The following is a 20,303-nucleotide window of genomic DNA, read 5'->3' on the forward strand; positions in this document are numbered from 1 at the left end:
ACTCAGGCTCGTGTTCCCCCCGAGCTTCTGTGTAATGCATGTGCAGCAGAGGGAATCTGCTAAAGCACAAATCCCAAAACAGGCAGAAGTACAAAACCAGTGGGGTAAAATCCTCTGACATCCAGATTCCCAAACAGAAAGAATCTGGTTAACAACCAGACAGGAGCCAGTGAGGTACAGGCAACAGCTATGCGAATGTAAAGATCACCCTTGGGGAAAGTCCCAGATGCTGGAAGGTAACTCTCCCAAATGGTTTAGCTGTCGCAGTCGCTGTTTGTTCCTTTTTGCCTGTTTATTTGTTTACAGCCTTGAGCTCAGATCTTGCATCTTTGCTCTTTCACTTGGTGATATTTAATTTATGCTGCCATTTATCTTCCATGTGAATGCTAATTGTCCACATTGCTAATGTGCAGTCATTAAATGGTCCCTTTGTACAGGAGGATGGTGAGGAGCCAGAGTATCAGATCTTTCCTCTCCCCTAAGAACTGCTAGGCATGTGTTATGAATTAGATTTGACAGGTTTGCAGTATTGCAGGGCTTGGGCTTCAAGAATCCTCTCTGCATGGGCTTGGGGGAAAAGGGAGGGAGGAGGGGGGGATTTTAATCCAAACAGCTAATCCGCAACCTACTGAACAGGAGGACCAGAGATATGGTATAGAGCAGGATCTGGTTATTTGCTTAGCAGTGTGTCAGAGAGATAGGAGCAGCCTGATTTAGCAATGGCAAGGCAAATTGAAACCAGCCATTTGGAATTTGTCACGCTGTGGGAGGTGAGCATTGGGTCAGTGAAGTTCAGGCAGGCAGGCATTTGCAGCGTGAACTTCCTTTGTACCTAAGTGTCTGCAGTAGCTTCTACAGTCTCTGCTCCTTGCAGTACCTGCAGTAATGGCAGCTTTGCTTATGCAAGAATGGTGTTTCTGGAGCTCAGCTCCTACAAGATTCAGTTACTGATGCCCTGGCTAGAGCCAGCTCAAGGCCTGATGGCTTCTTGCACACCTGAACCCGTTCATCTTTACTCTTCTCCTCCTGCATAGACCAATTTGGATAGTTAGGTAAATTATCCAGGGACTGGAAAGGAGATTTAGATAGGAACAACCTATCTGGAAATGAAAGCTACTGAAGAGATGTGTATTAAAGAAGAGGACTGACCCAATCCCTAAGTCTCACTTCTCTGGGATGTCTCACTGTCCTTGGGAGGTGCAGAAGGTTTATTTACAACTCAGATGTCTTCCTTTCTGTAGATGATCCTTTGCATCAGGAAAGACAGTTCAACAGTATTCTCTTGCTTTTGCCTTTGCTAAAACACCTTGGCCTGAGCTTTGTTTGAGCTTTAGCTGCTTTGTTTGTACGTCTTATCTAGCCCTTTGACACAGATATAGTTTTTTCTCAGTGCTTAGTCTTGCCTTCACCTATACACCCATTTATCATTGACACGCTTTCTGATTTTTGGCATGAATATGGTCTTGTGAAAAAGAGATTATAGAAAACCTTTAAAAGAGTCAACTCCCCTTTTCTTCAAGTCCACCAATAAAAAGAAATAACCCCACACCATTTTCAGCATTTTTTCTGCTGCCTTTTCCTCCACATGTTGGCACTGACAGCGTGAGATTTGTGAGCTCAGGGTGCATCCAAGACTGCCACAAAACACTTGCTGTTTTACTCCATCTGTATGGGTACAGGCCAGCTCTTGGGGGCAGCTGGTGTTCACAAATTTGGAGACACTTCTGATATAGGAATTACATTAGACTTCCATCTATTGAAATGTATATGAATGAGTGTGCTAGTATAAATGCACTTCCTTAATTCCCAAGAGAATAGGATGGTCTGTCTACATGGAGAAAAACTGCCTCCCAGTGAAAGAAGAAGAACCTTCAGTGGCATTTTGCAGTGTGAAGCATTGGTTACAGGCAGCTGCATAGTAAACAGCAACTGAACTTATGCCCACAAGCACTTTGGCCAAAGATGATTCTAAATAAAGCACGTTGTGCTGACTGTTGCTGGCCTAACTGTCACGTGCAAGTTGAGTCTTACCTGCAGTAAGTTTAATTAACAAGAATGCAGTTCTGTGCACTCCTGTCACTCTGCAAACTTGAGCACCTAACCTGTAAAACCACCTGTTTATGTTATTTTGTGGTATTGGCCTGTTGTGCCCAGTTGCATTGCAGATTTTATGATGTGGATAAATTGCTACTGGAGAGACCAGCTAAAGTTGTTTGTGTACTCTAAGCTTAATTGGATACCCAGTCTCCAGAGATAAAAAATTAATGTGCTAACCTCAGTTTGCCTTCAAGCTGTCCTCCAGCTCCCCCACACAGTCATCTTTGAAACATTTTTATTTCCATCCAGGCAGGGGGCTGGCCATGAATAAATGACGAGAGTCAGCCCCTCGGTTGGAGATGAGCTGTTTGTTCCTCTCCACAAGCAGCATCAATTTGAAAAGCTACATCAGGCCTACTTTTTCCCTGCCTCAGTGCTTATTCTCACTGGGGCCATGATAGGAGCCACATCTGAATGCAAGGGTGCATCAGTGCCCACCTTGTGACAAGATACCCTGCAGCAGCAGGTACCTTTTCAGTGAGAACATGTACATTGCCTTGATTTGACTTCTCATTAGTTTAATCTCTCTCTCTCTCTCTCTCTCTTTCTCTCTCTCTCTCTCTCTCTCTCTCTCTCTCTCACTCTTTTTTTTTTTTTTTTTTTCCTAGGGCTAGTTTTAATGAAGAAAAAAAGAATACTAAAAGAAGCTGGAAATGAATAATGATTTCCACTCAAACTCTGTTTGCAGTTGTAAATTTCTTAGACTTTTAGTGCCTACGTTCTGAGATGTTAAGATAAGTGAGATGTTCTGAGATGTTAAGATCTGAAGATGTTAAGATAGAGTTTTGGAATACTGGAAAATCTCAGATTATCTACAGGGACCCATAGGGAGCCTTTGGTTGACTTGTTTAGAAGGTTTTTTTTTTTGCTTGTGTGTGTGTGTGTGTGTGTGCGTGCTTATTTTTTTGTGTGTATGTGTTGTATTTTCATGTTCTCCTTGGACAGAACCTGCATTGTTTTAGATGTTCAACACTCAGAGAATCACCAGTCAGTAATTTGTAGGAAAATATTTCCAATTTGACTAATTGAACACCATATGTTGCTCCATGTGCCTGTTCTTGTGACAGAACAATATTATTTATGTGTTTATATATATATATATATTTTCTTTTTTTCTTGCCATCTCCATGCTTTTTTGTACTCAGCATAGATTTCAAACCAAGCAAGTAAGACCCAAAAGATTTGATAAAATTTGAGCTTAGGTGCTCTGCCTTCTCATATTCCTCCAATTAACAATTTCTAGAGCCAAAGCTTACAACATATTACAGTTGTATGAATGCTGAGGGCTGCTGCTAGCCTGGGCTCCATATTGGTCACTGCGACCCCTCCTTGTATTTCCTGTGTTGACAGGAATGCTATATTTCAATGGCTAGAGGCCAAGTGTCAGGAGAGGAACCTCACAAAATCAGAAAATCCATGTTTTAACTGTGTCAGATTCTTTTGTCTACTGTTCTTATCTCCTGTTTGTTCTCATGAGGCACTGGAGAGTTAGATCATGGTCTATTCTCAATGATTCACTGTGAGCAATGGGATTTTGGCCCTTGTCTTAGGTGCTCCTGCATAAGAATATCTGAGATAATTGCACTGACATTTGTATGAAGTATGCCTTATGAAGCAGGAGCACTGATCTCCCAGATCTACAAGATCTCAATAACTCATGCCGTATGCCCTTGCTCTGCCCCCCGCTGCCCACCTGCCAACCCATTCCTTCATTGTTCAAGGTAAGGCCATATAAATTCCTGTAAAAGATGTGATCAATTGCTCTTCCTTCCCCTGCACAGGGGCTTTCTGTGACTCCTCCAGAATGCCTGCTTCTGGTAGCGCTCCCTTCTTGCAGCTTGTAGTGCTCCTTGGCTCTCTCTCTCCATGCACAGAGGGTGTAGCAAAGGCAGCCTGTTGGAGTTGCTAAAAACTGTGTGAAGGCGATAGCTTTCTCTCTCTTCACAGCACCAACTAACCCAAAAAGGAGACCAAATGCAGTTGCTAAGAACTGGCCGTATTTCTTGTGAATGGTTGGCAGCACCTCTTGCAGCAGCACAGCCTGCTTCTCTGGCTGCCAGCAAAAGATGTGCTCATGCTGTGCAGTGGAGGGCGGTGTGGAGAGCCCAGGGTAGCAAAGTGTGGGGCTGTGCAGAGGAGTGAGGTTGGTGCTGGGAACAGAGCAGCAGCTCTCAGGGCTACAGACCCAGGTTCATGCTCACTCCAAGCAGAAATTATGCAGTTAAATACTGTGCTACGTCAGCATAGCATTGTCACCAACATGTGACTGCGGCTCTAGCCAGGTGTTGTCCTGCTCTTCTCTCAGAAGCTATACTTCAAAAAAAGCCATGGTCTGAGTGCTGCTTCTCTTCCCTCTCTCCAAAATACCTATTTTTGGTTTTTGTTTTTGTTTTTTTCTTTGTTGTAATGCCTTGCTTGAACCTGCCTATCCTCTGCAGATGCATTGTGAGCAGCAAATTAAGGGGCCATGCCTCAGTTCCTTACACTTGAGAGATGAAGTAATAACAGGTGGCAAGACCACAGGCAGGCCCAGCCTGGCACTGCAGTCGCCATGGAAACGGGCCAGACCTGTGAGGAATGACTGCTGTCAGCGGTGGGGGGAAGGCAAGCTGAACACATGGCCACTTATGCCATAGGTTGGGACTTTCTGTCACCAGGTCCTCCAAGGGACTCTGTGAAGGCAGGCGCAGGCTCTTGGCCAGCATTTTGCTGCACAGGTGGCCAAATGGTGGACTTGTACTTTGGCACTGAGATGAAGGGAGGTGTCAGAAATGAAAATTGGGCCCTACCCAGCATCAGACAAAGACTCTTGTAGAATTCATTAAAAAAAAAAAAAAAAAGGCAAATCCCCGCCTCTTTTTCTCTGTTGCAAAGTGCATTGACTTGGTTCAGTCCTGCACGCAGGTTCCCATGGTCTCTATTGTGCTCTGGAAATTTCTGTTGCAAACAGAGTAAATGGCCTTTTGAATTGAACTGAAACCTTCAACGGACCTTATTGGTTTTGGATCAGGCCCAGAAGAAAAAAGTAAGAGCTGGACAAAATGTGTTAGGAAAATTCCTTTTGGGAGTGCATTTATGTCTGATTGTAGCCAACTCACTGTAACCATTTAAATAAACAATGCACAAGCCCCCCCGCCCCAACCCTGAGATGTGCTCTGGTCCTCCTCTGCTGCCTTTCCAGACTTAGGAACAAGATACAAAACAGATAAAATGTTGGCTGACCTAGATGCACAGCTTACATGATGGCTAAGTATTATGCTGTAGTACCTAGGTTGAAGAAATATCTGTGACTGTGATTTCCACCTCTAAGTGTTTTAGGGATTGTAATCCAGATCTGTTTCTTTTGAACTTGCCTTTCATTCGAAGTATTCTCTTCAGCCATGAGAGCTAGAAACTGAGACTCTTACTGTGTTTTGTGGCTCCAGAAGATGATGTTGAGAAGAAAAATCCTAATTTCTTGATGTTATTTCACTACAAGCAGCTTTTTAATTATTAAAGAGGGCATATAACTTCTAGTTTCTTTGATTACTTTGGGAGAGAGGAAGGGAAGCTAGAATTCTGTTCAGAACCCCTGCCTTCAAAATCAAGAAAGCACAGAAGTTATTTTATTTGAAATTATTGTTGGCACAATAGAAGAGAGAGATGCCGTCCAGAGGGAGCTTGACACACTTGAAAAGTGGGCCCATGAGAACTTATTAAGTTCAACAATACCAAGTTCAAGGTGCTGCATTTGGGTTGCGATATGAATGTAGACTGGGAGAGGAACTCATTGAGACTGGTTCTGTGGAGAAGGACTTCAGGGTCCTGATGACAAAAAGCTGACATGAGCTTGCAGCCCAGAAGGTCAACTGTATCCTGGGCTGCATCAATAGAGGGGTGGCCAGCAGGGAGAGGGAAGGGATTATCCTCTTCTACTCTGCCCTTATGAGACCCCATCTGAAGCACTGTGTCCAAGCCTGATACCCCCCCGAGTACAGGAAGGATGTGGAGCAGTTGGAGCAATTCCAGAGGAGGGCCGTAAGGATGAGCAGAGGGCTGGAGCACCTCTCGTATGATGGAAAGTTGAGGAGCTGGAATTGTTTAGCTTGGAGAAGAGAAGGCTTCAGGGAGACCACGTTGCAGTCTTCCAGTACTTGAAAGAAGCTTACAAGCAGAAGGAGGGACTGACTTTTCACATAGTCTGAATAGCGACAGGACAAGGGAGAATGATTTTAACCTAAAAGAGGGGAGATTTATGTTAGATGTTAGGAAGAAATTTTTTCCTTAGGGTGGTGAGACACTTGCACAGGCTGCGCAGAGATATTGTAGATGCCCTGTCTCTGGAGGCATTTAGGCCCGGGTTGGATGGTCCCCTGGGTGCCCTTATCTGGTAGATAGAAGCCTTGCCCATGGCAGGGGGTTGGAACTGAATGATCTTTAAAGTGCTCTCCAACCTAAGCCATTTTATGATCTTAAATGTTTAAATTCAGTCAATTTGTTTAGCTCTTCATGTTTTGTCTACAGAGCAAAGTTACTGTGTGATATACTATAGAATTAATTTACAGTACCTGTTTTATAGGAGGACTCCTGTGAATAATGTTACTGTATTTTAATAAGAAATTTATTCAGCTTTGCATGACATACTTTGAAATTCATTTGATTAGGCCAGGATGAAGAAATGTATTTCAGTGTAAAAGCATTCCAAAGTTATTTGGAAATGCAGGCTTCATTTTCAGACTCCTATCTTCACTTGAATCAGCTTTCAGGTACAGTGAAACCATCATCTGACCTGTGCAGATCTTCCTTAATGCATTTTTTAAAAGTGTTTTAAAAAGCAGTATACTCCTTATTTAAGAGCAGATGTAGATAAAGACAGGGCCTTTGATGAAACAAGAAAGTGAGACCAAGTTGGAATGGCAAGAGGTACTGATTTAAGTATACCCCCCTACGAGAACACCTTAGCTCAGGCAGTACTCCTCAAAGCTCCACAAAGCTTTTGATCTGTTTTTGCAGTTTGTAATGTAAAAGAAAATCAGAAGAGTTTTGTGTAAGTTAGGACAAAACCATGGCTGTTTTTCAAAGCTTTACTTTAAAACGGTTTCTGAATCTGTGTGAGCATTTTTAGACAAAATCCTTGGTTATAGTGGCACAATCAAAATGATTGAGCTAGCACACCTAGGTGAGTTACTTCTCATTAGCTGAGCCATCATGTGGCTTAAGCTAACACCTTCTACTTTGTGATTAATGTGTGAGAAAAGTGTATTCCTAGTTAATTACAATGTCTCAAATGAAAAGTAGCAACACATTAGTCTCCAGTAATTTAATTGCTTTCACTTATGCATCCATTCCCTTACTTATTTTGTGAGTAGTTTTATTGATTAAGGGGTGGAATTAGGGCTGAACTTTTGGTGTATGATACGCTTCTCATGAATATTGCACATTTTATCTTTCTGTCTTTGCTTTGTTTCTTAATTTCTTCATTTGTAAAATAGAACTTAAAACTGCAAGGACATGCACACATACATAAACACACACACAAAACCAAGGGAAAAAAAAAGCCAACAGTTGAAAGTAGGAATTCTGCTTTCTTACTGTCATCTGTAAGGCTCTTCATTCTCAACCCTTCTGTGCTTTAGCCTGGGGCTTAATTTACTGAACAGTACTGATCAAGCTTGACTTAAGTTTCATTCCAGTTGTTGCACCTGTTAGAATGAAAAAGCATTGGAGAGGCTAACATTGCCCGTACTGAATTATTTGGCTGTGAAGATGCATTGGTTAAGACAACATTGGTGTAACTTCAGAACTTCTAATCTGTGTACAGCTTTTCATATATGGTGTCCATATTTGTGAGTGACAAGCAACAAATGAGCACCTAGACCCAGACTATAGTCTAGAAGAACCTCCTCAATAGCAAAACAGGCATCCGCCTGTGCAATGCACCATAGACAAATTGATCAGTGCACATATTTTCATGAGATTCCCTGTCCTATTTCCAGATTGACTGTTGGTAGATCTTAAGCTCATGAGATGCACTGGAAAAATTTAAGTCATCATATGTTGAGTGTTAAATCAATTATATGATTCTGCACAATGATACTAGAGCTCTTTCCTTATTATGGTGCTGGCAGACACCTTTGATGATTATTTTTATTTGTGGCCTCATCACAGAATTCTTGTGTGTTTTTGAGGAAGCTGGTTAAGCACTTTACTACCAGGCTTTCCAGCTGAAAATCCAGCGGTGTCTCTTCACCATGAAGTTTAATTAGGGCCCAGAAAAAAGAAAACTTCTGACTTCACTGAGGGTTAATATTGGTTTCTTAGTATCTGTAAGGCACTTTAAGGAATTCACATGAGAAGTGAGGTAATAAGGAACAAAAAAATCACTGAATGCTGGGCTTACTGAGTTTGTGTTGTGTACAACCACTCTGTAGATGGAGCAAAATATAAATAATTACTTAACTTTCACAGAATGGGGCTGCTGTGGGAAAAATAAATGTTAGGGAGATCTGCTATTTAAACAACAACCAAAAAAAAAAAAAAAGGAAAAAAAGAAAAAAAAAGAAAAAGAAAGAAAAAAGAGTACAAGCAGCAACTTTATGACCATTTTGTTACAGCTCTTAAAATGAATCGATGTGCTAGGCTTCCACCTGGTTGCTGTTCTTTTTTGCTTATCTTGCACACATGTCTTAAATGCCTCTCTGCTAAATGGCAAAATGCTAACCAAAGAGTGGGAGTTTATGTCTGTTCTTGGGAGAACTGAAGATCTTAACAGCACCATATCAGAGTAAAACCCATTGTTTCGTAAATACATCAGGAACTTGGTGATTGTGTGGGAAGATAATGGCGTATTTGCAGTGTTATGTTTTTTAATTTTTTTTCTTATTTTCACCTTACTTGCAGTCTTTCAGCTGCCAATTTCCAAAAAAGCTCAGATAATCAACAGCTGGAAGTGAATGAATAAATAGATGCACCCAATCCAACAACCGATTGAACTCTGAGAAAAATTTAATTTTAAGTGTGTGTCTTGGAGTGCTACCAGAAGCCCTTTAAAATGTCATTGTTCTTCAGGAGAAATTTGAATGTGGACAAAAAGACCATCAATAAAGGCTGTCAAAACATCTGTTAAAAATCTGCAAGTTACAAAATATGCATTAGAAAGATAATTAAATATAGATGGCGCAGTTTAAAGGTCTTCATTTTTTCTGGTTTGTAGCAATCTACATGGAGTAGAGTCAGGTCAGATATACTGCTAGAAGTATATCTACCTTTTTTTAAGTTAAAAAAAGAAAAAACATAGACCATGCTGACCATTCCTCCTGCTCCTCTAAACCTTTCCAAGCTCCTGGTTAGGCAGAAACAGGAAGTTTTCTCTCTCTGGAGAGTAAAGGAGGAAAATGGCAGCTATGAAGAAGAAAAAAAAGCAGTGATGTTTTTTTGCTCAACCTGAGAATGCTAAATACATCTGCCTATCTCTTCTTTCTAGGGGAACAGACTTCCCTTCTACTTAAGATCCACTGTGTGTTTTCTCCTCTACAGTTATCCCTAGCTGGAAAATAACAACTCAAATTCCCTCCTTTTTTTCTTGGCTGAAGTTTTTATCTCAGCAGCTTAGATTTCCACCCTTGGCCAACTCTTTGCACCTGTGCTGGATGCTCACTTGGGCCAGACTTGCTGCCTTGCCTTCATCTCTTGGGCATGCACAGTCTACTGCAAGTAGTGTGATCCTGGGTCCATCACCCTGAAGTGACTGCGACTGTAAAGAGTTATCAGCATTTGGACTAACTTTTTGAATGAGAAGACTCTACAACTTTAGGATGTAATCTCTTCAAAAAGAAAGCTTTAGAAATAAAACCAGTTAGGTTTCTATGCTGTAGGTTTTGGAGTTTTGGGGAATGTGCTTTTCCCTTCTGCAATTGTACTTTGTGTGTTTACGTTTATGGCTGCTGTCTGAAAAACCAGGGTTGGTTTACTGACAGCTCAGGTCTGATTCTGCACTAGGGATTGTTTATATACTTGTGTGTATTATGAATTCCCTCAACTGTTCAGGGATGTCTGGCAGCAGGTCCTGATGAGGGACCAGACCAGCTACATTGTAAAGGAACTGGTGAAGTGCATTGCAAACAAAATAGCTAAAGCATACGGTCGGTGTACCTGAGATGGAGGTGATTCACTTTTGATTTTCTGATTCACAGAATTCACTTTTTGTTCTAACTGACAGTGTTTTGCGTGGCCTGCAAACTCAACAATTTAACATCGTAGCTAAGAAAAGGGGGAAATATCCAAACTGAATGCTCTTTAAGTAAATCTGATTTCTAACCTGACTGCAGCCCAGAAAGGACCAGATGGGGTCATCATTCCCAATAACTACTGTGACTTCTGCCTTGGAGGCTCCAATATGAACAAAAAAAGTGGCCGGCCTGAGGAACTTGTGTCGTGCTCAGACTGTGGGCGCTCTGGTAGGTGACTTCTTCTTGCAGCTTTCTTATATAAAAGTGTATTTGTATTTTGTTTTTTGCTCCTGAAGATTTTGAAGAAAGCCAGCAGATTTGGGAGGGAATAGAAGACAAGGTCTTACCTCTTGTCTGTGTTTGTGGAAAAGGATGATTGGGAAATTTTCTGTCATAAAAACAATTTTAAGCTAATGAGATCTTATGAAGTAATACAATTTTAATGTATTTATTGACTTCTACAAACTTCAGTACATGTACTAGTTGTTCCTTTAACAGAAGAAGAAGACCCTAAAACAATGTTAAAGAATGGGCTCTGTCTTAAGTGCTGCAATTACAACTATAAATTACTTACAAGATTTATGAAAGTTGCATGACAAGCATTTCCATTGATTACACATTTCATGCATTTTTTTCATCCAAAAAAGAAAGAGGGAGGAAATTACAGGGTAGGGATGGGGGTAGCTGTCAAGAATTATCCTCTTACAAGATGACTATCATTAATTTTGTTTAAAGACATTTTTATTTCTCCATTTTCTTCCCTTCGCTCTTTTTAAATGTAAGCAATTGTGTCTTTCGCATTCTGGATTGTCTTTATTTCTGGACTGCTGTTTTCTTCCTTCCTTTCTTTCTTTTTTTTTTTTTTTTCTCTTTTTTTTTTTTTTTTAATTTTATCCCAGCTGAACAGTTATTTATAGCTCATGTGAGAGGTGGTGGCAATGGTAGAGGAAATGGAAGACCTTTAATAACTGCATGTTCCAACTTAGGCCCAAGTTTCCAGTTCTGTTATTTCTGGGCAGTGGTGATACTAATGGTGATAAGAATTTCAAATGTAAACATGGAAACAAAAGAGATCTTGAAATTCAGTATTGTTGCTACTTCTGTGCTATGGTCACTGAAAGATGTTTGTTGTGTGATGGCTGAAGTGCAAAGTGAAGTGTTCTTGTACTGAACGAATGGCCTGCTCATACTCCCACTGAAATTCATAGTAAGCCTCTAGTCAAATTCAGTGGGAGCAGGATTAGACTCTCACTGGCGAATTGCCTTCTGCAGTTGTTGTGACCTCTGAAGATCTTCTGAAGTGATACTGACTGGTCACCAGGGGACCAGTGGTGAACCCTTTGGTTTTCTCCAGAGGCTTCCCAAAGAATGCTGCACAAACAGTAACATGGACCTTTTAGTGATACGCGTTTGCTTCTTAATACTTAAAGGGAAAAGCTCATGCGGTCTGTGGTGCCAACTTGGAAGATCATTTCCCTTCCCCTTGACTGCTGTAGTTCAATATAACTTATTTCAGCATTGTCCTGAGACTGCACAGTGAGACAGATCCATACTTTTTTCTACTTAAACATTGCTATGGTGATTATATCAGGATGAACCAGAAATACATTAATTTCCTTGATGGCTTAGCGTGGTGGAACAAGTAGATCCGCATGTAACCTAAATTGTGCAAAATCAGTTCCATTAAATGCTATCCTTGTACAAATTCTGACCCACCCTGGGTCATTCATAAGGCTCTGCAATGATGTGACTAATGTGTGATGGAAGTGATTAAGGTACAACCACACACTAATCTGTAAACTAAAACAATGAAAAGTCTTTGGTGTCCATCTTCCTCTTTCTTGATAATGGGGAACATTTTCATTATACTGAAAGAGAGGTCGTGGAAATCATCTTGTTTCTTCCCTTCTTAAAGCCACTAAAATCACATCTCTGTAAGGTGGTTCATCTGCCAATTATTTTGTTATATCCACTTTCCTTCTGTGAACAGGATTTAATTCTTTGTTTCTCAAGCAAAGCGGTTTACTTAACCATGCAGTTATATGGCTGATTCCTGTAGCTGGAGTGAAGACCAAATAGTTGGTTACTTAATGTTATGTTAGTGTTTCTGAGTTAAAAAACAGCTGTCCCCTACAAACCAACATTCGTTTGCTGAGGCACGAGAGACATCTTTTTCTCTGTCATTTTTAGAGAGAGATTCTGAACGCTATTTCTATTAATCACGTAACGTGTTTGAGTGAGGTAGAAAATAAACCGTACTTTCACAGATTTCAGTATCTGACTTCTGTTTTCAACAGTTCTTTTGGTTGCTATTGTTGTTATGGCTGTTCATGTTCTGTGTGGAGAATTACCTGTTCCATATTGAAAGCTGGATTAACATACTCTTGCACTTTTCAGTGTTTCCCATGACAGATCTCTTCTTAGGTGATTTAATTGTTGAATTGTTGTTGTTGGGGGTGGTGGAGGTATCTTTGAAGGAGATACCATGAAATCAGAATAGAAGTATTTATTTAGCTTACTTTTGCTTAGTCTTCAAAACGTATGTCATTTTGTCTATAGAGGAGACTCTTTGGGATCAGGTGACGGACAGGGATAAAAGTCTTGAGGCTGATGAGATGTCTAATCGGTCACATTTCAATAGCAGTAAAGTTGTAAAAGGTGATGCCGGTCTGAAGGACGGTCATTGTGCTTAGAGCTAATGGTGTCTAATTACTTATATGTGCTAAATATCTCTTAAAATTGATCTAAGTAATCATGAGAAAATATTTTAATGTTTTTGAAGAGAGGAAAATATGATTAACCCTTTCGCTGCCATGGCTATGGGCACCTGTGTTAATGGTAGATTTTTTTTCTTTGTAAGAGAAATTGATCCTTGTTTATTTTTCTTACTGCGGTTCTACCAAGGCATATTGTTGAGGTACACGGGCACGTACAAACACACACCTATAAGCTTGATAGTCTGTATTGTTTAATAGTAATGATACTTTAAAAATGATGATGATGATGCTTGTTGCTTAACCCATGTGCTGATATATTCATCATACATGTCAGCTCATTTGGGAAGAGAAGGCAGGAGGGACGAAGCAGCGCCAACACGCACTACGGAGGACTTGTTCGGTTCCACGTCAGAAAGCGACACCTCGACCTTTCATGGCTTTGACGAGGATGATGCAGAAGAGCCTCTCTCGAGCCGAGGAGGTGGCTGTGGTGGCAGCTCTCCCTCTGCAGACAAAAAGGGCAGCTGCTAAATTAACTAAAAAGACACAAACTCTGAGCAATTTGCTGTCCGTTTTACTACTAGAATTATTATTATCTTTTTCTTTTTTTAATTTTAGGTCCTTGGGTGTTTTTTTTTTTTTTTTTTTTTTGTTTTTGTTATTGTTGATGTTGTTTTTGTTGTTTTTTTCTGTGGGGTGTACACTGAAAGCACAAGCATTTAAAGTTCTTGACAACCATTTTGAAGAGACAGAAGGTTTTGATTTTCTTGGTTTTTTTTGTTGTTTTTTTTCCTTTTCATTTTAATTTGTTCTTCTCCCACCTCCTGCCCTTCTCTTTCTCTCTGGAAACATAAAAGGTGGATTGAATATTTTTTTAAATAGTGAGCAGAGTTGATTTTCTTCTCTTTTAATATATATATTGGCAAACCACATAAAATAGAGATGGGTTGGAGAACATGAAAGCAAACCCAAATAGTTTTTTTTAATTATTATTATTTATATAATCTATATATTATTAGAAAAAGTTACTTTTTAAATAAAAATACAAAAAAAAAAAAAAGCAAAAAAAAAAAAAAAAGCAATGGATGTCTACTTGATGATAGAACTGTTTCTAGAGAACCACTGTGGATGAAATTCCTTGGAGGACAAGGAAACCCTTGGTGTGATGGCTTCTGCATTTGAGATTTTGCACTTATTGTGGAATTTGGCTCTTCTTGTACACCTGCTGCACTTGTATTTAACAGCTTGAAGACACAAGCAGCTCCATTGAAGACCATGACCTTGGGGAACACATTTCCATCTCTCCTTTGGACACCTTTACAATAGATCTCTTCCTACCTGCACCCCTTCAGCTCTTCCTCGCTCAGTTCTACTTTTTTTTTTCTTTTTCTTTTTTTAACCTTCACTTCATGGATAGAAATTTCCAAGCGTAGGGATGGAATATAAATTGGAAGTCATAGACGTCAAAGACAAAACAGATGGAGCAGCAGAATCATGGAAGAAATTATATGGAAATATACCTCACCTATACTTTTCTTTCCATTTTTAAATTTTACTTCACAGCATTTTTTCTGTGTTGCCCAGATTTTTCTCTCTGTAGTGTCTTGTGAGACACTTTGTTTGCTTTGCAATAGCTTCTCTTGAAATAAACCAAAGCAATACTCATTAAAGTTCCAAGGGCAATGGAGAAGAGAGTGACTCCCTTCCCAGCGACTATCCCAGAAAGGAGGAAACATGCAGCAGGATTTGAAAGGTATGTCCTGGCTGAAATATCTTTCACTGATTGTGAAATCACTGTTCTCTGGATTTTCAAGAGACCCTTGACTGATCTTTGTTGTAGAAACAAATCAGAGATAAAATAGAAATTTATTTGGGCAGTGCCTAGTCCTTCAACTGTGTGTGTGTGATGCCAGAATTAAAATGTCAGCCTTGTAATAAAGACTTGGGATATATATTGTTCTAGTACATGAATGAAGCCTGTCCAGATGGATTCCATTTCTCTTGCTTCTTTTAATGGGTTGTCACAGTACTATCTGTGAGGGCTCTTTCAGCCTTTTTTTTTTTTTCCATAAACCTTAAAAGAAAGAAAGAATGAAAGGATCCACTCATGCTGCTTACAGAGGTCTTTTTTTTTTTTGTTTTTCTGGTTGACTTTAGGCATGAAATAAGCAGTGGCGAGATTCTTCTGTTAGGGGTACATGGATGTACCTGAATGTAAATCCAGAATGGTGTTACTTATGTTTAGATTACATTAATATACTACCCTCAGAATTAGATGTGTTACGAAATGTTGCAAAATAGCTCTATGTGTTTCTAGCATAGAAACACAGAGTGAAAGAGCCACGCACTCTTGTGAGGAAGGAACCTTGTTTGAGCTTTTTCCCATATTTACAATCTTTTCCTGTTTTTTTTTTTCCTGTTGCTATTCTGTTCCTGCTGGTGTGTTATAATCATCCAAGTGTCAAAACAATGGTATTTTGACTTAACACTGGCATGGAGAAGTATACTTTAATTGATTTAATTCATTCCAAAACTAGTCTTTTTTTTTTTTTTTTTCCTCTCTGAAAGAACATGTCAGATAAATTTATAGTATTTTGCCACTCTTCTGCATTCACTAAAAGCAAAAACTTCAGTTTTTTTTTCCAGAGGTGAGGCACAGGCATATAGGCATCTGCTCTTCCAAAATCCCAGAAAGCAATAGGATTTAGCTTGCACTACTGTATCATCCTGAGAGTTTGTATAGGTAAATATAGACCAGAAATATGTGTGCATAGACATATATATGGACAATACAGACAATAAAATGAAGAGTAATGACAGTAAAGATAGAAGACACTCCCTAATTATGAGTCCATGAGTCTGGCGTAGGTTCACTTGTTCCATACTGACTTTACTGTAAAATATCAGTGAAGTCCAGTGCATTTCCACTGCATGCATGTTCATAAAACTCATAGCAGAATCTGGCCTGCAGGTACAGTTTCCCAGTTTGTAAGGAAATACCAAAAACATGAAAAATCTTTTAGATTAAAAAAATGAACTTCAAATTGATGTTTCTGTTTCTCCAGCCCTTCAATCCCTGCACTTACATTTATGGTATTAGGATTACATTCTCTCATTTTAAAATACAGCTTTTTCTTCTGCTGCTCTGTGATATGGCCATGTGAACAACAGGGAGCAGAAATTTGCCATATTCAGAGCCAAAGAGCAGCATGATTTCTTGCATCCATTTTGTATCTACTTCTTGTGTCCATGTCAGTCATGGAGAAGGATAGGAAAAGAGTTTTGTTCATTCTAGCTGCCTTTGGCTGTCTGAGAGGTGGATGCTTTACCTAGCTGGAACCAGCCAGCTGTATGCGGCTGCTGGTGCAGTGATGACAGTAGTTTAAGTTTACAGCAGTTAGCTCTAGTCACCCAGCTTGGTGCATGTTCTTGCAGCCCATGCTGAGCTCAGTACTGACCGGTGTCCTAGTAGAACCTTAGCTAGCTAGCTGAAAGCTATCCAGGTATGTCATTCTCAAAACTCCAGTCACTTTATTAACTGCAAAATAAGCGTACTCTAACTACATTTTTTTTCCAAGTGGAGTCCTTACCATTATCTTTTGTGAACCATGCCTAACACATTCTGGGCTTTTCTGGAATACAAACAATAATCAGATGCCCATAATTTATTAAATCTTGGTTTAGTTTCACAAATGCAGTTACTATAACAATGCATACAGTCTTAATCCTTTCGCAACCTAACCACCCATTTTTGTGACAACTGGGTAGTGCATTGCCCTCAGAAAAAAGCCACAACTCGCATAGTGCACAGAGACTGCCAGCTGACATTTATTACAGATGACTGCATATAAAAAACACCCATCACTGTTATTTATACCATTTATGTGTATATGGATGGTCACTAGTTCCAACTAGTCCTGAGGAAGGAAAGAAGGTAAAATAGATTTTGTGTTATGGAGAGCAGAGTAGTCTTCAAATTGCTCAGGATGTCTTTATTAGATGGAGGTAATCAACCTGAGGAATAAAATCTACATCTCACTGTTTAGTTGAGCAGGCAGAGCAGTGGAACCTGACCAGCATAGCCAGGTCAGAAATTAGAGAGCTGCACAGTGCCAATTGTATGTATCCTCAAAGACACGTAAGTCCCAAACCAAACTAGGAAGGCATAAAAAGAGTTTTCAGTGTGAATTCTGGGTTGTACCTGAAAAGTAAAGTCATCTTTGAAATCAGAAAGAACCGTGATGCTCTGTATTCCCCAGTGATTTCAGCAGTTCAATGAAACCTGCTGTTCTGAGCTTTATAAGAAGGAGATCTTTGAAGGCACAGTCCTTCAACTAATCACAAGCCTTGCTCTTCCAGTCCTCCTCCAAAGGCATCCTTATTAGAGAAAGGTTAGCCAAGTCTATCCAGAGATTCTCCTGAAACATATATTCTCCCACACAAATCATGTACCAAAATAAAACTGTTCCAATACGAAATGTGAATGAAAGAATGTTTTATCTCAGGTCCTAAATTCAGACTTTTCTGTTTATTTAATCATATTAGCTATCTTCTCCGGCCCCTTTCTGCTACTAAACGATCTTAGAAAAGCCACAGAATTTCCTGAGCCATTCTCTGCAAACTGATTCATAGATGGGAGAGTGTGGAAATAAGGAAGTGACGTGCTGCTTGAGCAGCTGCGTAGTGAGAACAAAGGCTGTATGGAGTGTGCATTGGTCTCTAACGTATTTCCTTCTATGGCACTTAGAGGATGTGTAAGAAGGGGCAGACCTCATCTCTTGCATGAAAACACTTCAAAATTTAAACATGGTAGTATTTAGTGAAAAAATTTTAAGAAAATATGACAAATTTTACAAAAATGACATGAAATAAAGGGAGATTGTGAGGCATATAGCAGAGTAGGATGGAGCTGAAATCTGTTTTACTTCACTTTGCACCTCTTCCCTCCAGGTTTGTGGCTTGTGGGTTGAATGTGTATTCCTTGTATACGTAGTATGCTTGGAATAGCAATGCACATGTGATAAGGTCATGAATGACAACCTGTATGTTTGCCTCGGCTGCTGGAACAGGGTCCAAAGAGAAATTTGCCAGTGGCTTCAGAAGAATTAGCACTGAGCTTTCTTAGCTATTGCTTTTATTGAATGAAACCTCCTTACAAATACACTTAACTGTGGTGTGGTGTAGACAAGCCCTGAGATGGCCATTTGTTTCAATAGAATGTGTTATTAGAATCCCATCCCCACATTGTTTTGCCTTTAAGCTTTTACATTAGTTATTCATTTGGTGTTCCAGTTTGCCATTTTACAGTCCTCAGCTCAGGCTCTTGATTAAAGACAGAACATTGGTTTGCATGGAGCAACCAGAAATGCTCCCAGAGAATGGCTGAGTCCCGGCTGCATTCTCTCCTGGCTGCTTTGCCTGTCTTTGGTTAATTCTTTTTGTGATGTTTTGAGACAGGTCCTAAAATTATTATTCAAATGCCATCAAACCGTGGAGCTTTCAAAACCTGAATCCTCATGCAATTTCCCTCTTTCACATGGCAAGCAGTTTTACTGAATCTACTCCTCAAGCAAACATTGTGCTGACCCTACTGGGAGTTGTTTTATTGTATAATCTGCAGAATCTTCCCGGCGTGTTTTGTGCTGCAGCATATGTAGATGTTTCCAATAAACGCTCATTTCTTTTTCTCAATTTTTTTTCCCCTATTTATTTAAAAAGGGTCTCTATGAGTTATATGTAAAGGATGAGGGATATACATGTGTTCATGCTGGCATGGGGTTGTTTTGACAAACCCTTGCAGTGTAGAAGTGAAGCCAGGATTAATTTTTGCTGATTGAGCCATTGCAATATACTCTACCAACCTTTGTTCTGTTTGCCAGATATTTACCAGGGCTGAAAAAGCCCAACCTGTATAAATACCATAGGGTAATGAAGCTAGGTTCAAACCATGTTAGTGTTCCTGTTACATTTCCACAAGTTTAAAGTTGCCAATTTCAGAGAATGCAAGTCTAAAGGGGGGGGGGGGGGGGGGGAAAGCTAATGTTGTAGTTACAAGTTCTGATACCCCTGTTAAGAGGATGCAGGCAGTTTGTATCTTTGAATTGTTCTGTCACTGTCAGTTCCTAAGATTTTGGATATTCATGTCATAGAATCACAGAATCATGTCATCCAGAACTGGTATGAGGTGTGAGAAAGGTGTGAGGGGAAGGCACTCCTTTTTGTAGAAATAAACAGATGTACATTTTAAGCTCAGGAGCCTGGGATATACAACTTAGTCCATTCATAGATTAAATGAAAATGCAAAATGCAGTTTTTCACTTATTTTCTGAGGTTATCATATTGCTATCTGCATGGTTCAGACTTCTGAAAACTTCTTTCGTGCTGTATTGCATGTGCTTGTGGCTCTGTACAACTAATTAGTAATATAGCGATATAGCGATATAGTGATATAGCGATGTAATCAGAGCAGGATTTCATAAACAAAATTGTAGCCTCTAGAGAAGAGAGCTATATAACCTGAATGAAGAAGGTGATTTAATTCTGTTCACAGTAAGAAAAATTGACAGCCTTTGGTGTCTTTCTTTTGGATATGCTCCATCATATCTCTTTTGTCTGCTTTGTATTTACTTATGGCTCCTACCGTCAGTTGAAACTGAATTTGTCGAGCTATGTTTTCAAAGAACTAGAATGCAAACAGTGTTGAAAGGTTGACTTGTGCTTTTTTTGCTTTATTCTGAACACTTGCTTTTGTTGTCTATTTGTGTTTGTTTAGTTTTACTTTTTATTGCCTTTCCCTCTGCAGTCAGCCCTGCCCTCGTGGACTCTGGCATCCTTCAAGCAAGACATTTCAGAAGAAGGTCGAGAGAAGCCAGGATGCTTTGATACTTCTGATAACTTCTCCTTGCCCTGACCCTTCCGTCCCTGTGTTTCATCTGGCACAGGAGCCTGGACTGTGGGAAGCTGGCTACCAACTGTTCAGAGAAATTCTGGGGATGCCCTAAGCCGGTGCAATACAAAGAATTTTTTTTAAAGCCTTGATTTCACTTTCTTTTAAGCATGTGTATAAACCCAGGTCAAACTGGAATTGATCTACAGTAGAACTGACTGAAAAACAAACTGAAAAAAGACTTAACTATTTTATTTATTTCAATATTTAAGAGAGAAAAGGAGTGCTGAAGTTGCACAGTATTTTTGTTTGAAATACGTTTTACTTCAAATTTTAAATGCAATTTTGTGAAGACATGGAATTTTAAAAAAGCACTTAATGTAAAATAAAGACTGA

The 20,303-nt window shown here is 39.8% G+C and overlaps 1 protein-coding gene across 3 annotated transcripts in view; it reads left to right on the plus strand.

Annotated features, from left to right (window-relative positions):
- The window catches only part of DPF3 (double PHD fingers 3), a gene marked incomplete at both ends in the record, with an annotated part of 154,866 nt that overhangs the window by 117,843 nt on the left and 16,720 nt on the right, over positions 1-20,303 (plus strand). For 2 of the 3 annotated variants that reach the window (XM_079536904.1, XM_079536905.1), the window contains one exon: positions 10,404-10,532. In XM_079536904.1, coding sequence (XP_079393030.1) covers positions 10,404-10,532 — 129 coding nt within the window. Of the gene's footprint in view, positions 1-10,403; positions 10,533-13,355; positions 13,553-20,303 lie in introns of those variants that run through there. The other variant, XM_079536906.1, reaches the window with a different exon arrangement.

Source organism: Tetrao urogallus, assembly GCF_951394365.1.
Source record: "Tetrao urogallus genome assembly, chromosome: 6".
Lineage (NCBI taxonomy): Eukaryota > Metazoa > Chordata > Aves > Galliformes > Phasianidae > Tetrao > Tetrao urogallus.